This window comes from Myiozetetes cayanensis, unplaced genomic scaffold (assembly GCF_022539395.1).
Source record: "Myiozetetes cayanensis isolate MyiCay16 unplaced genomic scaffold, myiCay2020 scf13, whole genome shotgun sequence".
Classification (NCBI taxonomy): domain Eukaryota; kingdom Metazoa; phylum Chordata; class Aves; order Passeriformes; family Tyrannidae; genus Myiozetetes; species Myiozetetes cayanensis.
The window spans coordinates 20,236,895-20,251,784 of record NW_026086937.1 but is presented as its reverse complement, the minus strand read 5'-3'; the positions used below and the strand labels follow the sequence as shown (position 1 = coordinate 20,251,784).

The 14,890-nt window shown below is 44.5% G+C and overlaps 1 protein-coding gene across 2 annotated transcripts in view; it reads right to left on the bottom strand.

The window, feature by feature from the left end:
* Positions 1-11,730, bottom strand: part of GOLIM4 (golgi integral membrane protein 4) — a 29,708-nt gene extending 17,978 nt beyond the window's left edge. The window contains exon 1 of one of the 2 annotated variants that reach the window (XM_050308507.1): positions 11,245-11,730. In XM_050308507.1, the coding sequence (XP_050164464.1) occupies positions 11,245-11,431 (187 nt within the window). In that variant the 5' untranslated portion in view covers positions 11,432-11,730. The remainder of the gene's footprint in view (positions 1-11,244) is intronic. The other variant, XM_050308508.1, reaches the window with a different exon arrangement.
* Positions 11,731-14,890: the final 3,160 nt, after the last annotated feature.

The window sequence follows — 14,890 nt, the reverse complement described above, 5'->3', positions numbered from 1 at the left end:
ATCCTCTTCCCTTCTTGGGCATGCAGGCACATTTTCTCGTCCTTCCATCCTCTCCTGCCTTGTTTGCAGAGAGACAAGGAAATAAGACAGGACAACTTCACTGCCAGAGGAATTCCTGACAGCAAAGGAATTGTCACAAGGAGGGAAGGGATGCACAAGGGCAGGAAGGGCTGAGAGAGGGCCAGCACTGCCCAGGCTGCTTAGGCTGAGACACAGGGAACCTAATTCCTAAATTCTTCCAAAAACTGGGCATACAGTATTCCTTTGGCACTGCCTACCAGCAATTTATGAGTCCCAAAGACTGTCCAAGCTGCCCACAGGTCCTTTGTGTACATCCCAAAATGGGGTTTATACTGACAAGTTTGTTTGTTTGTTTGTTGTATCCATGTGTATTTAGGACACCCAATATCTCCTGGCACAAAGTCCCCCCAGTTTCACTGCCAGCAAAGCAACATTTCACTCAGCTTGTTGTTTGGACATGGAGTTTGGGACGTGTCTCACAAAGGATGAGCCACATCAGTCCCTACTTACCCTTTCCTCAGCACTCACTAGGCTGAAGGATCACTATCTGAAATAGCCAAGTTTCCAGCAAAGGTATCAATTAAAACTCCTGAAAATGTACAATTATATGTGTTTAGGCTCAGTTTAATGCAAGTATCTTTCGCTGCCCTAATTACAACTTGCACTCTTTCAAATAATTATTCATTTGTATTAATACAAGAAGTGATTTTTCCATCAAAACTAGGAAACTCATTTTCTGAGAATAAACCACTGGTGAACACAAGCCTTCAGCAGCAGGCATCAAGTAAAGATCTGTATCTTGGCAGCCTCAGAAGGCTCCTCTTGCACCCTAAAACCCGTTCTTAATTCCACCAAGGTGCATTCTGCAGGCTTATCTACAAGTGTTTACGTGTTGGCTCGGGAGCTGGATTGCTAATCAATCCTTGGCACCTATCTCCACTTTGCTATTTATCTTCTAAAGTCAAGGGCATCAGTCAAGATGAACCAATGTATCAACATCCTCTGCAAGAAAACAAGCATGTCATGAATATTCACACAGTCACCAGCAAGCAGGCCTGGAGAAGGGGGGGAAAAAAAGGTAGCAGTGCAGTAATGGTTTTATTTAGGCCCTGGAGGTAGTGAATGCTGAATTATAGTGCAAAAGGAACAGTGGTTGTAGCACAGCAGCTCAGGAGAGCAATGAAAAGCCATAATGGGTTTCTCCTCCCATGCAATCAGAGGTGGAAAGGGGCTTTTTGGCAAACAGGGGGTAACATTTTCCACCCCACTTCTCTGCCTGCAAGTGCACCTTCCACAGCTCCTCCTGGTGCTTTAAGGGGGGGAAACCCTGCTCAACAAACCCAGAACAAGGCAGGGGCAGAGGAAGGAGAAAGCAGGAGTTTGGGGTTTAGGGACCTCTGCTGAGCTCTGCCTTCACCCTGAGCTTGCAGAGTCTCCCCACCCCTCCCAGGTAATGCATCCTCAGCCTTCTGTGTGCTCACCTTTGCAATACTGGCACAAAGCCTGGGGAAGTCTTAAAAAAGAGGCTAAAACCAACTTCCTCCCACACCTCTGACCTTCTGCTTCATTGACTGGCTGCTTCAGCGTGTTTATCTCTGATAAAAGTCCATAATGTGCAATGTAATGAAGATTTTGTTTAAGAATCGTTATTAGGAAGGCACAGCTCCCATGTTTTCACTCTTGCTCTTTTGTGGGGTAGGCTGCAAGTTGGATTTTATAAGTTTCATGGTTTATCTCCCATAAACATAAATTATTTCCACCAGTTAGGAACTTTAAGAGTCCAAACTACAAAGGGCTTGTTACGACAGCGGGGTGTTCCCCTTCTACACTGCCAGCCTGGCTGAGCAAGAAGCTGAAAGAAATAAATACATTGAAAAGCAGGTTTTTTGTAAGAGGTTTCCCAGCTGGGGGGGGGGGAAACTGCACAAATCATTTTTCCTGGGGTAAGCTTTTAATTTTGTACTGATCTTTACATAAATAATGGAAGCTTATTTCTACATTATATTTAATAGAGTGATGATAAAAAAAAAGGGGGAAACTGCTGTCATCTAATGGCTAATATGCACAATTCCAAAGCTGGAATAACTGCAGGTATCAGTTTAATTCTTGAAATTACCTATAGAATGTAACCTACACAAAGGAACAAAGAACCACAGAAACCCACAGAGCCCAGAATGTGAACTGTAACATCACAGCTTGATAAAACACCTTTCACCTTCGACAAGGAAACACTGAACAGTCCTTGAATTGATCCCAATTAAATCAAGCCCTTGATTTAAGGCACTCCTCATACAGAAAAGGAAGTGAAGGAGAAGGGGGTGTGGGATGCTCTGTAGGGTCTCAGATTACACCACTTTGACCAGTGCTGAACGTTAATTGCAACACAGGAGTTGAGGGAGGTGATGAAAGCAAGAGTATTTAACAGTCCTGGTTATTTCTCTTATCATTGCTCTGCACCTCTAAGCAGCAAAACTATTACCAAGCAAAATAACCCATTATTGTATATTTAGAAGAAAATATTTCCTCGTTTCCATTATCAGCAATTTTGTGACTGTGTTACTTTGGTTGTTTGGTCTGTCAGAAGCGTGACCTTAGAGTCTAAAATATCCCAGCTCCCCCTGTCTTACATACTGGAAATTCAGATTACATTGGGATTTCAATATATATGATGCAAGAAATTTTACCAATTTCAATGTGATTGTTTCTTACACAATTCTGCAGTCTTTCTCTAAGCTTACAGTAATACCTTTCATTTAAAACCAGCAGATTTCAGTAGTCTTGGCAACAGTCAGTGTTGTTTTCTCTCAGACTGTGGCAGAGTTGAACTGAACCAGCAGTGTGGGGTAAATCACCCTGGCACTCTTCTAGTAACACCACAAAGGTCTGCAGGACGTAGACTTGCTGTAAAAACAGTTAATTCCCAATTCTTGTCACTGCTAATGGAACCATTTAAAACGTGAATGCAGCTTTTCTGCTGAGGGTGAAGCACTTCCATGAGGAAGAATCCCTTCGATTTGGGATGTAGGATAAATTCCCCAGTCCGGTGACAACAACTGAAATTTTGATCTCAGAAGGTATTTCATTCCTCCTCTGACACTGATGCTTCATGCTGGGAGAAGATGTTGTTAATACAGCAAGGCCTGCTTCCTAAGCTTCCTAAGCATTTGATTAAGTCAGTGAATCTGGCTTCAAACAAAGAGATCCCTAATCTTATCAGGAACAGATTATCAGGCTCTGGGCAGCTCCTGCTCAAGCATCAGGATTCCCCAGCATGGTACAAACCCTGCTGGCCACAGGATCCCAGGATGTGCCTCATCCATTCCAGAGACTCTCAATTGACAGTTCAGCAATAAATGGATATTCCAGTGACACTGCAAACATCTAAGGAACAGTGGAAGACTAGAACAACTATAGTGCAAGAAAACAACGTTACAAAAACCATACCTTTATCACAGAATACCAGATTGGTTTGGGTTGGAAGGGACCTTAAAGCCCATCCAGCTCCAACACCCTGCCATGGGCAGGGACTCCTTCCACTAAACCAGGCTGCTCCAAGTCCAAATGATTACAATGCATTGAACAAAATACTGAAGCTGTTTAATAATTTACGTCCCTGAAGTTTTCTGGTTTGAATTTATACAAAAAGGACAGAAATAGAAGCCAAGACGATGTAAAACTGATTGTGTGTGAGGTTTAATTATGGAACACTTTTGCATCCAGGCAGATGGAATGTTCTCATTTTGCTCACTGCAAACCACAGCTGGCACTGGATGGAGCATGAGAATTACCTTTACTTTAAAACAAACTCCTACACTTTTCAATTTACTCACATGATCAAGTAATGGTTTTGCCTAATTACAGCCAGTCCCTGCAAATTCCTCCTGGGAAACTAACCCGTGCATTGGAAGTTGTGCTTAAAAATAACCACAGCTTTGACTTAATTCCCTAGTCTGAGTGCTAATAATTTTAAGAGAAAAGCTTGCATTTAATATCTGGATCTTCACATCCAGGGGATTTGCAGCGCTTGTCACAGACCTACCACTGATCTCAGGTTGCACAAGGAAGGAAGCGAAACCTCTGCTTTCGGAGGTGCTGCACCAAAAATGAGCTGTCAGTTCAAACTCTCTTAACTCAGTCAGTACTCCAGCAGCCAGAAGTTCTGTTCTAACTACAAGTTCCAGTGACTAGTTGTAGTTTTGTTGTGACTGCAGTTCTGGAAATGCGGGAATGCTGAGGGAATTTTGGCACATCAATTCAGTTCACCCCGGAAACACACACTTGTATTTCCAAGAAATCATGGTGGCCTCTATTCATTTATAAGGGTGACAGGCAATTATAAGGATGACATGAAAATTAATTTCTAAGCTGGAGTAAAATCTTTGTTTCATAGAATCCTTTTCCTCCAGCCTGCCTCATGTACTGCTTTTCTTAGAAGTCAATAACACCTCCAGGAAACAACAGATTTAAGATATGTTGGGATAGAGGGAAGGATTTATCATGTTCAAACAGCAGACTGCAATAGCTGCTGCTAAAAATACATTTGAGAAGGGGTATTAAATGAGATTAAATATTTAATCCCTCACAGATAGGCTTCAGACCCGACTTTCATTAGGAAGGAGATGATGTTTTCTAGAAAAGGTTTCCTGGGCACTCCACAAAAGATTTCTGCCAACCTTTGGTACCACAGGAGGGATCAGCATCCCACCCTGCATATGCTGTTTTTTAAACACCTATCCATTCTATTTTTTTTTCAAGTGATGATAAATGCAAATAGTTAAAACAAAACCTGTGTAGTGATTTTAGACTTAAATTAGCAGAAAAAAAACTCACAAAGGTTCAGCAGAGCTGCAGGGCAACAGTTTTCTTCTCACACCATCTCTGTTTGTTGGGTCTGTTCAGCCCTCAGCTCCAGGAAACAAGGGCCTGTTCCTTTCTCCAAAAATTGTTTCAGACCTTTTTTTCAATGTCATGTAGGTCTGGTGATTCTACCTAGACAGTGTCAGGATTTATATAAATATATATTCAGAAACTAGTAAAAAATAGACCTTGAAGAAAAAACCCACAATCTATATATGCACTAACTGCACCCAGAATCAAGAGTTTGAGGTGGAGATTCATAATTTTGACAGACAATGGCTTTGCTGAGCATGGTGATGATGTAGAGAGGAGCAAGCTCCCTGCTCTGCCCTCCAGGAGCTCAGGAAGGCCATGCTTCTCTCATCATCTCTGTAATTAAGCCCTAGAAATTACTGCCAAACTCTGGGATCTGAGTCACCTCAGGAAAATAAGATACTGGGGTAATTTCAGATACCTTGAGGGGAGAGAGGAAATGTAGAGGAGGAGGCGGAGAAATTGCAGTTTCTTTAATTTCTTAATTAATGATATAAATAATGATTAATCAAGAAGTTTGGGTTAAGCTACATCACCAGAAAAAGATCAGAGCTGCATCCAGCTGAGAAGACCCTTCTTCAAACAAGGAACAGCATCCAAACAGGTGGAATTCCTCAACTGCTCACCTCAGGCTCCAACATGACTAGAAATTCATCCTCCTGTGTCCTAAAAATCCCAGGAAAAAAATCACCCAACAAAAGATTCTGCTCTAATTACTTGCTCTGTATAGCTCATTTTTTTTCAGTAATCTGAATTATTTAGCTTTCAGTACTATCCAACCTCAAAGCAGCACCTGACTTTCAGCAGGACAGATTAAATTACTTTTTCTATGCAAGGCTCCTATTCCAAAATGAGCAAAGTGAACTCTATCGGCCACAAATTGCTGGCAGCACCCTCACCACTACATCAGAGATGCTATAATGGGTACTCAACTCTCAGAGAGGGTGGAAACCTTACTCATCATTCGCCCCACCCAGACACAAAGGCTGAAAAGCGTGAATCCTGCCAGGAAAACAACCAGCCCAGTGAGACAATGTGCTTGGAACACTGGCTTTAAGACTTAGGAATTCAATCAGCCAGGAATATGTGATAGGAGATGACTGACAAAGAAGCCAGAATGCAAACTCACCGAAGCATCCACCCATCCTGCCTCTCTCCTCCTCTCCCAGCTCTGAAGTGTCCACAAATCCACGCAGATCCACCACTAACAGGCTTTAAGGGGCTTAAATCATGATCAGTAACAAAGAGTTTTGGGATCCAGGCTCTGTCTTGCATCAGGCTGGTGGTTACCAGGTTCAGTGTTAAACTGGGGAGAGGGAACAGCAAAACCCAGGGAACAAACCCACCCTGTCACCTCACACTGCTTTACATTCCCTCTGACTGTGCTCTGGGATCTCCAGCCCAGCTTCCACCCTGGCTGCAGATGGAACACTGCAGTGCCGACAGAAATCCATCCTGGAAGTGTCATGTCCACCAGGAAAGTGATTTGAGGGCACTCAGGCACGGATTACAGGAATGAGAAGACAAATACAAATACGGGCACTTGCTCAATTTATCTTTCCAGTCATGGAATTCTGCTGCTGGGAATCTTACTCACTGTGGACCTGGAAACAAACTTCCCTGAGTTAACTGGATGGAACAGAACTCAAGCACCTTTTCCATATTCAGGTTATGAAGCAGTCTTGGTAATTCCAAATAACCCAAAATCTTCAAGTGGAGCTGCCAAACGGACATATCTTTCTAAAGATATATTTTAGGCATGCAAATGCACATATGAATACACCTGGCAGCATACAGCTCTTCCACAATAAAATTTCACACAGTTTCAAATGTTTCATCCTGTGTTTTAAGTATTTAGAGCATTAAATACCCACTGAAAACGTGAATGGAAGTACAGAAGGCAGGTTCTTCGAGGAGGTTACAAACCAAAGTGTCCCATTTCAGGAAGCCAGGCAGCAGAATTTGGGATGGTGCATTTGCCACTTCATGCAGCACCTGCACCTGGTGTTGAAGCACACACACAGAACCAGCCTCTGCTAAGGATCTCCCAGATCTCAGATAGCAACAAAACACAATAAAATAAGCACTGTAGCGTTACTGCAACCTGAAACTCGCAGGAATGGCAGGAATTCAGGCTGTTATTGTGCAGAACAACCAACCACACGGGAGCTGTGGAGATGCAGCTCTACTTGTGTGATGCATGAGAAAAATAAGCCACCAGAAGTTAGTTCTTCCTGGCTCTGCCAACATAAGGTACAAGTTTAAATAGTGTCCTATAAAAGAGGGATGTGATAGTGGAGTACATCCACATCTCTCTGTGCTTCACTGAGAGCAGCTTTGGCATCTCTGCAGTTTGCAGGCAGACATAATGCATTCAGATTCCCAGAGGAACAGCAGGAAAATTAAGGTGGTACAAAGCACTAACTGTAGGTTGTTATAAGGCTTAGGGATTAAAACACATTAAACAGATTAAAATAGTACTTAACACTGAGAGGACGAGAAGGCAGAAGCTGCAAGGGCTAAAAAGACATTTGTAGATACATTCAATCTTGCAGCAGTCACAGATACAATCAGGTTCACCCACAGCCATCAGTGTGTTTCTGTTCTAGCAGCTGAAGCCTCTTCCTATAAAGCCACTTGTTCAAGACTTAGTTTGACACATCTTGGCAGGAGGCAAAGAGCACCAAGTTTTGCTTTTATCTCTTGAAGAAATACTAAGCAAGATTATCTTCACCTTTCAAACATATAATGCTCGGAGAACGAGATTTAAAAAATAATCATCTTACTGGGAGGATCAGCTTCTCTATGAAAGACCTCACAGATCACAATGACTTCAGATTTTCTCAGCAGTCAAAAAATTTCGTGCCGCCTCTAAATTTTGCCCCCTGGTATTCCATTTGAGGGTTGCAAAAGCAGCCTCGGTTTGGTACTCTCCTGCAAAACCTTCCACAACATGAGCTTCTAAAGGGGGTGAGTTTAAGACTCCAGCTTCTCCACACCACTTATTCTTGTTGTGTTCCCCAAGCAGTAGATGAGAGCTGTTTTTCCCCTGTATTGAGCCTGTTACCCACGCTGGGTTTGAGCAAAACAAGGCAATGAAAAAGATAGATATCTAAGTCAACTGGCTTTTCCAGCAAAAACAGAAAGCACAGCTCATTCGGGCATGAAGAACTGGCAAGTACCAAAAAGAAGGTTCTTATTACCTACATAGATGAAAAAACCCTAAAAACCTGGGAAAAACAGTGGAGGTGACAGGGGGAAGTAAAGGGAGCTGCACTTTGAGATACAGCTGAGGATCCTGCTGGAGATTTTGGGCAGACCAAAGGCACTCAGGTCCCAAACTGCCACCCTGCACATAAACTCAGGAGCTGCCCGTGATGCTCAGGCATTTCACAAACAAGACTCAGGTTTCACCCACGAGCCCTGACAGGGCTGCTCTGTGAACAACCAGGAAAGCAACTGCCTTTGCAGGCACCAAGCAATCACAACAAAGCCCTACAAAACCTCAGCTAACAGGTGATATTTCGCTGTCACCCAAGCGTTTCAATCCAGTCAGACTTCCAGGAGCACTGCCAGCCTGCACCATACAGCCTCAGGAGCCTCAAAAACATCACTTTAAGAAGTTCATTCTTTTAGTTTGTAGTATTTAAAACAAGAAGAGCTTCCTGATGAATTGGTTGTTCAGGACGTAGAGGTCAGGGATGTGTTTCTCTTCTCCTCAGCTTGTAATGAATTTAAAGCCTTGTAATGAGTTTAAAGTCTGATTTAGTCACCCAGAAGAGCTGTGAACACCAAGAAATCAGCCACTGTTGGTACAGCACCCTCCTTTCCTCCTGGCAATGCTTTGCCTTTGCCCTTTAACTGGTTCCTGTTTAAAAGATTTCCAAGTGTTTCCATCACATTTCAGGCCCCAAAGTTATCTCTAGTCCAGGATCTATAGATTATGCTGCATGGAAAATAGGAGTTGTATTACATTAGTAATGCACCACTTTATTTTATTGTTCTCATAAAATAATAAACTCAAAGAACAGATGCAGCTTAGATGTTCTTAGAGGAGTTTTCTATTTGGCAGCAGGGACACAGTTGATTTAAAGTCCAGGTCATTTGAATTCAAAAGTTCAAAGTGCAGTCAGGTGCTACACCTGTAAACAGGATTTGCTGTCAACATTTTTCGCTGTTTCGAAGTCTCTGTTTGAAGACAATTCCTTCCTGTTGTTCCATATCAAAGAGTTAAATAGGAAAGGTTCAGAAAAGGGATTGTCTCTCTGGGTGAGTTGGGCACAGGCTCAGAATTCCCCGTGTTCTCCTCACTAACCAGCTCCTACTGCAGAAGTCCAGGTGGTTATACAGGGTGGGCCACTTCAGAAAGAGTAATTGAGAAAGGCAAGAAAGGTTTATTTCCCAAATCCTCTGAAGTCCTTAGGCAGACACCATCCCTTTACTTCAGAGGGACATGAGGCAGCTGCACTTAGTGTGTCTCTGGGCACTCAGCCTCACCCTCTCTTAGGTATAAAAGCCACTTCCATAACACAGGAAAATTTAAAGGACCATTTTTATTGTTACATTATATTTTTCCCTCCATTCAGTGACTTAATGGCTAATGCTTAACTTTTTTAAACAAGGTTTACTGCTACCATACTTGGCATAGATAAAATCTCCTGCTTACTAGGCTTGATACACTGGCCTGGATCCCAGATCCATGTGAATTTATTGCATTGATTGTGAAATCTATTAATGTTATCAGATTGTTCAGGTCAATATTTAACATTTTCGATTGATACACTGAAACAAGCAAGAGAATTCTATAAAGCACAGCTCTGTCACCACATTTGTCAACTACTTATTGCCTGCTGCTTCCATCAACATGCTTGGATAGGTGATGGTTGCTCAAAATAACATTTCAAACAGGGAAAGTTAAAACCTAACAGTCTAGACCTAATATATGTGATCCAGAGAATCTCCCCTCTGTGTCAGGATAAAGTTCGTTGCACACAACAAACTTTTTGGTAAAGCCAAAGCAACAGGAAAAGCCGACCTGTCAAATTTTAGCTCGAGAACAAGATGTTCCTGTGTCCTCTGCAAATTCTGTTGGCAAATATACAGCCTAGCAAAAGCAGCCCTTTAGCCATCTGCCACATACCCATCTCCCAGCCAAACATTGACACCTTTTTCATGACTAAAAATGAAGGTTTCTGGCAGATATTTCCATGGTATTACCTGGAAACGGCCTGAATTTGAAATGCTCAGTAACGATGGTCTCAGATGGTGACTAAACATATTGAAGTAACAAATCACAGTTAAGAGTCTAACAGCATAAGCCCAGCTCTGTGCTCTCTGCATACAAACTGTGTGCTTCCAGGCATGCTTTTATGTGTGCTTCCACAGGGAAAAGGATGGCTGAGGATCACCCTGAAGTTACGTGCTCTTACAGCTGCTACAGCAGATCCCTCTGATCTTTGTTTTACACACCCCTTTGAGAAATAAAACTCTTTTGAAAGTTGGCTCTGGGCTCCGTGCTGACCTGATAACCTTGCACTTGACAACCAGAGGGGTGCTGAGGTCTTGCACTTCCCAGACCACTGATGATTCATGTATATATCTGCTGCTTTGCTTCTGATTTCTGGACATGCAGATGTCAGACATGGGTATCTTTTACCTTGAAGTACAGGACACAACACTTTTGGTGCACCATTAAAACAAGATACACATGGACCTGTATTTATGTGGCAGCTGTAAGCCAAGAAGTTCCAAGTTATACCATGAGTACTAACTAGATCAGCCTTATCCAAATAACTTATTTGAACTTCACTTTTAAATTACCCTTTCAAAAATGCTTTATTAGAATATTCCTCTCCTCCTCCCTGAATTTATTTAAGTTTATGATGCTCAGGAACTGCAGCTGAACGTTCAGCATAAAATTAACATTTCAATGACAACATAGAAGCGCTCAAAAGTCCCAGACTCGACACGGTCTGCACTGTTAGATGGGCAGCAAGCAGTCCACCTGCCTTTTCCATTCATGCCAGGAATTGCAAAGGGATGTGCAGTCCTTTGGGAACAAGAGTCGCTATAAAATGTGTGGGGAGTGAGGGGGAATGAGAGAGTTGTCACGGAATCCACGGCAGAACCTCAGCAGGGTTAGGATCCCACCCACGGTGAGATATCACAACCCCACAGGGTGGAGGAGAGAAGGGGAAGAAGCGCACGGGGAGCAAAACTTTGGGAGAGGTTGGTCAGCTGGAGCCCAGACCTCCCCAGAGGAGGAGGAGGAGGAGGAGGAGGGTGCTCCCAAGCCTCGGGGAAGGGCAGCAGAGGCTCCTGCCGAGCAAGTACCTTGTAGCTGAGCCGAGAGGGACTCCTGATGCTGCTGGTACTTGAGCGCCGTGGCCTCAGCCTTCCTGAGCTGGCCCTGCAGCTCGTAGTAGAGCATCGCCCCGTAGAGGAACCCGAACACCACGGTCAGGAGCAGCAGGCTCTGGAAAATCCGCTTCTGTTTCCGGGAGCACATCCCGTTGCCCATGTCCCCCGCGGGGTCCCGGGGGCCCCCGCCCGTCACGGCTCAGCAGCGGGCGGGAGGCGGCGGCATCGGAGGCCCCGGGAGGAGGAGGAAGAGGAGGAAGGAGGGACGGAGGGAGGGAGGCGGGGCCGGCCGAGCAGCCTCAGCCCCTGGGCACCGCCGCGTTGCCCCGGGCGGGCTGCCGGGCGCGGGCAGGAGCGGGGCTCATGCTGGGGATGCCCCGTGTCCCTGCCCCGGTGCCCGCGGCCCGGGCGGGAGCGGCGCTGGCACCGCGGGATGCGGGAACAAAGGCACCTCCTCCCCGGCCCCGCACTTACGCGTCCCCCACACAGCTCCGCCGCGGCTCCAGCCGCGGGATCCCCGAAGGAAGTCCCGCTCCGGGCGCGGCCTCATTGGGTCCGAGCGCGGGGCTCTGCCCTCCCTCCGGGGCGGCGGCGCCGGAGCGCATTGGGTGCCCGCAGCGTCCGTCCGGAGCGGGGCGATGCTTCCCCGCCCGCCCCTCCATCCACGCGTCCTCGGATCCCCGCATCCCCACCTCCTCACCTCCCCGCACCCCCACCTCCTCGCCTCCCCGCGTCGCGTCTCCAAATCTCCGCATCCCCACACATGTCCAAATCCCCACAGCCCCACATCCCCTCACTCCCACATCCCCAAATCCCCACATCCTCACAGCCTCATCTCCTCACCCCCCGGAGCAGGTGGAGGGGGCCTCGACAACGGGGCCTGTGTGAGGGGAGGGGGATGAATAGGAGGGTGTGCGACACGGGGGGTGTGACATGGGGTGTGTGTGACACGGGGTGTGACACGGGGGGTGTGACATGGGGTGTGTGTGACAGCGGGGGTGTGACAGCGGAGGTGACACTCAGAACGTGGTCCATGTGGCACAGCCATCACCGCCTGGGGCTGAGGGGTGAGGGGAAAGCAAAGCCCCAGAGAGCCTGGTGTTGTAGCCAAGCACCTGAGGCACTTACACCCTTCCTAAAATCATTGAATGGCCTGGGTTGGAAGGGACCTTAAAACTCATCTCATTCCAAACCCCCTGCCCAAACCCAATGGGCAGGGACACCTTCCACTAGCCCAGGTTGCTGAAAGCTCCATCCAACCTGGTCTTGGACAATTCCAGGGATGGGGCAGCCCCAGCTTCTCTGGGCAACCTGTGCCAGGGCCTCCCCACCCTCAGGGGGAAGAATGTTTCCCACAATAATCAATCTAAACCTATTCATCAGAATAATTTATTTTTTCATAGGCCACTCGCCACAGTTTGTTTTGGGTGCTGTGCCATGGCCTTCACTGCTCTTGGCCTTTCCCTCTCTCTCACAGCTCCCAGCCCAGGCCATGCAATTCAGGCACAGAAAAACAAAACCCAACCAAGACTCAAGCTAAAACTAGGAGTAGTAATAATAATAATAATAATTAAAAAATCAAATATATACTCCCAAGTTATATTTTCTAAAAATATCTAATTAATCTATGTTTTTCATAGGCATTATTCTGGCCTTAAAGGAAAAACTACATCAAAGAAGCTTTAAAAAATTCATATTCAAATATTCTACAAATATTCTACATATACCAGTAATTAATAGTCAGTACTACAAGCTGGTAAGATTTAACTAAATGTATTTCAAATATCTGTTGTTTATATTTTAATTTATCAGAATGCCTTTCTCTCCATCTGAAGACCAAAATGTTCACAATGATGCATTAGACACCCAGGAAGGAATTGTAATGGCTTTGAAATAGTGATAATTGGAAAAGAAAAAAAAAAATCCTAATTTTTTTTCCTTGATTTTAGGAAGCTTCCTAAGGTGCTCGAAGTTACATTTAAAATCTTTTGTACCAAAGCATGAGGGTTTCAAGTTGAGGCATTTTCATCCTGCTTTATAGTATCCATTTCTTTCACAAAGTGTTCCCAGAAGGTTTCTTAGTATCTCCTCCAAATTCCAGCTCCCCTCCCTCTCTCTCCCAGACTCCTCAGAGCTGTCCTGTGCTTTTTCCCCTGCCAGGCACCTCGGGCTGAGCTCAGCTGAGTAAAATGAGATAATTCTTTATTTTGAGGCTGAGACTTTGAAATCATTGAAGGTGATTTATACTTTGGTATCGCAGCTCTTCAAATGATTTAATTTCTTGTGGTTGCACTTGTTGCTTTCATCACCTTCCCCAGAACCAGCCTATGCCTTTTGATTAGTTTGCACTGGAGAACAGTTGGGTAACCTTTAAAAATGTTTAAAAAAATGTTAAAATGTAAATTTAAGAGGACACTGAACTCACATTGGTTTTAATACCTATTCCAAATACATTTAATTGATTATGGTGTAAATATTCTTTATCCACTTGTAGAATTTGGCAACATCATTAACAAATGCTGAGGGGGAAAAAAAATTAGTATCTCATTCTATTTAATCAAATATTACTTATACTCAGTATTAGCTAGTGATATATCTCCCCTTCACCTTGTGTAAATTGTGATTCTTCATGAGCAAACCAATTAAAGTTAAAATGAGGACTTTATTGGGAGCAAGGGACTATTATGCAAAGCTATTAGGCAAATTTGAATTGGAAGTCCCAAAATAGAAAGGTTTGGACCTAAAAGAGGCTGCAATATATTCAAAAGCCTTAAATTAGTTGCTAGGAGAGGAAGAACGTTGCTTTGACTAATCTCTGGGTGCCTTGCTGATATAATCAGAAAAGATGGGGGATAAGTGCTTTTGGAGCCTCGGGAAGCCTGCTTGGAGGCTGCAAAGGGAACTCGAGGCAGCAATTTATACACACCTATTTGTCACCTTTAGCTTCATTTCCCAAGCAAGTGAGGCTTTGTGCAATCAAACTGTCAGTCTGTGCTGTGGGGACGAGCCATTGGCCAAAGCACTGGCCAACTTCAGTCAGATTTGAGTGGGTTGAGCACAAATGGAGTTTCTCTAAGTTCTGAGAAATTAGGGGAGAAATGCATAAATTACAGTAGATCCCTTACAGAAAGAAAGGCTACATGGACTCAGATTCAGCTAAGAAGCTGATCAGGGGAGAGATGTTGGAAACACCCCCTTTCTTGGGGGGGACGTGGGTTCTCAATGTCAACACAAGATGTGGGAAGCCAGTCCTCTCTAATTTGGACATCACAGAACTACATTTGGGGTTTCTTTCTTTTTTTCCTCCTTTGCCTGTTTTCCTCCTCATGATGTAATTATCTTCCACTTTCTTTCATTTTTTTTTTCACTGTCAGTTTTACTGAACTTGATGCCACAATTATTTCGTAACTAGGGATAACAGTTTCTAAAAAAAAGTGACCATTGAACAGCTTTGAGGTTTTCCTGAATGATGCAGTGAGCACAGCAGTTAGATGGATCAGGCAGCAGGTCTTTTATTTACTTATACATATTTTTTTTTAATCCCACCAACCAGCGGACCAGGGATCCAAAGTGATGGAAATGCACAGTGAAGGTTGCCCCTCACAAGTCACAGCCCATT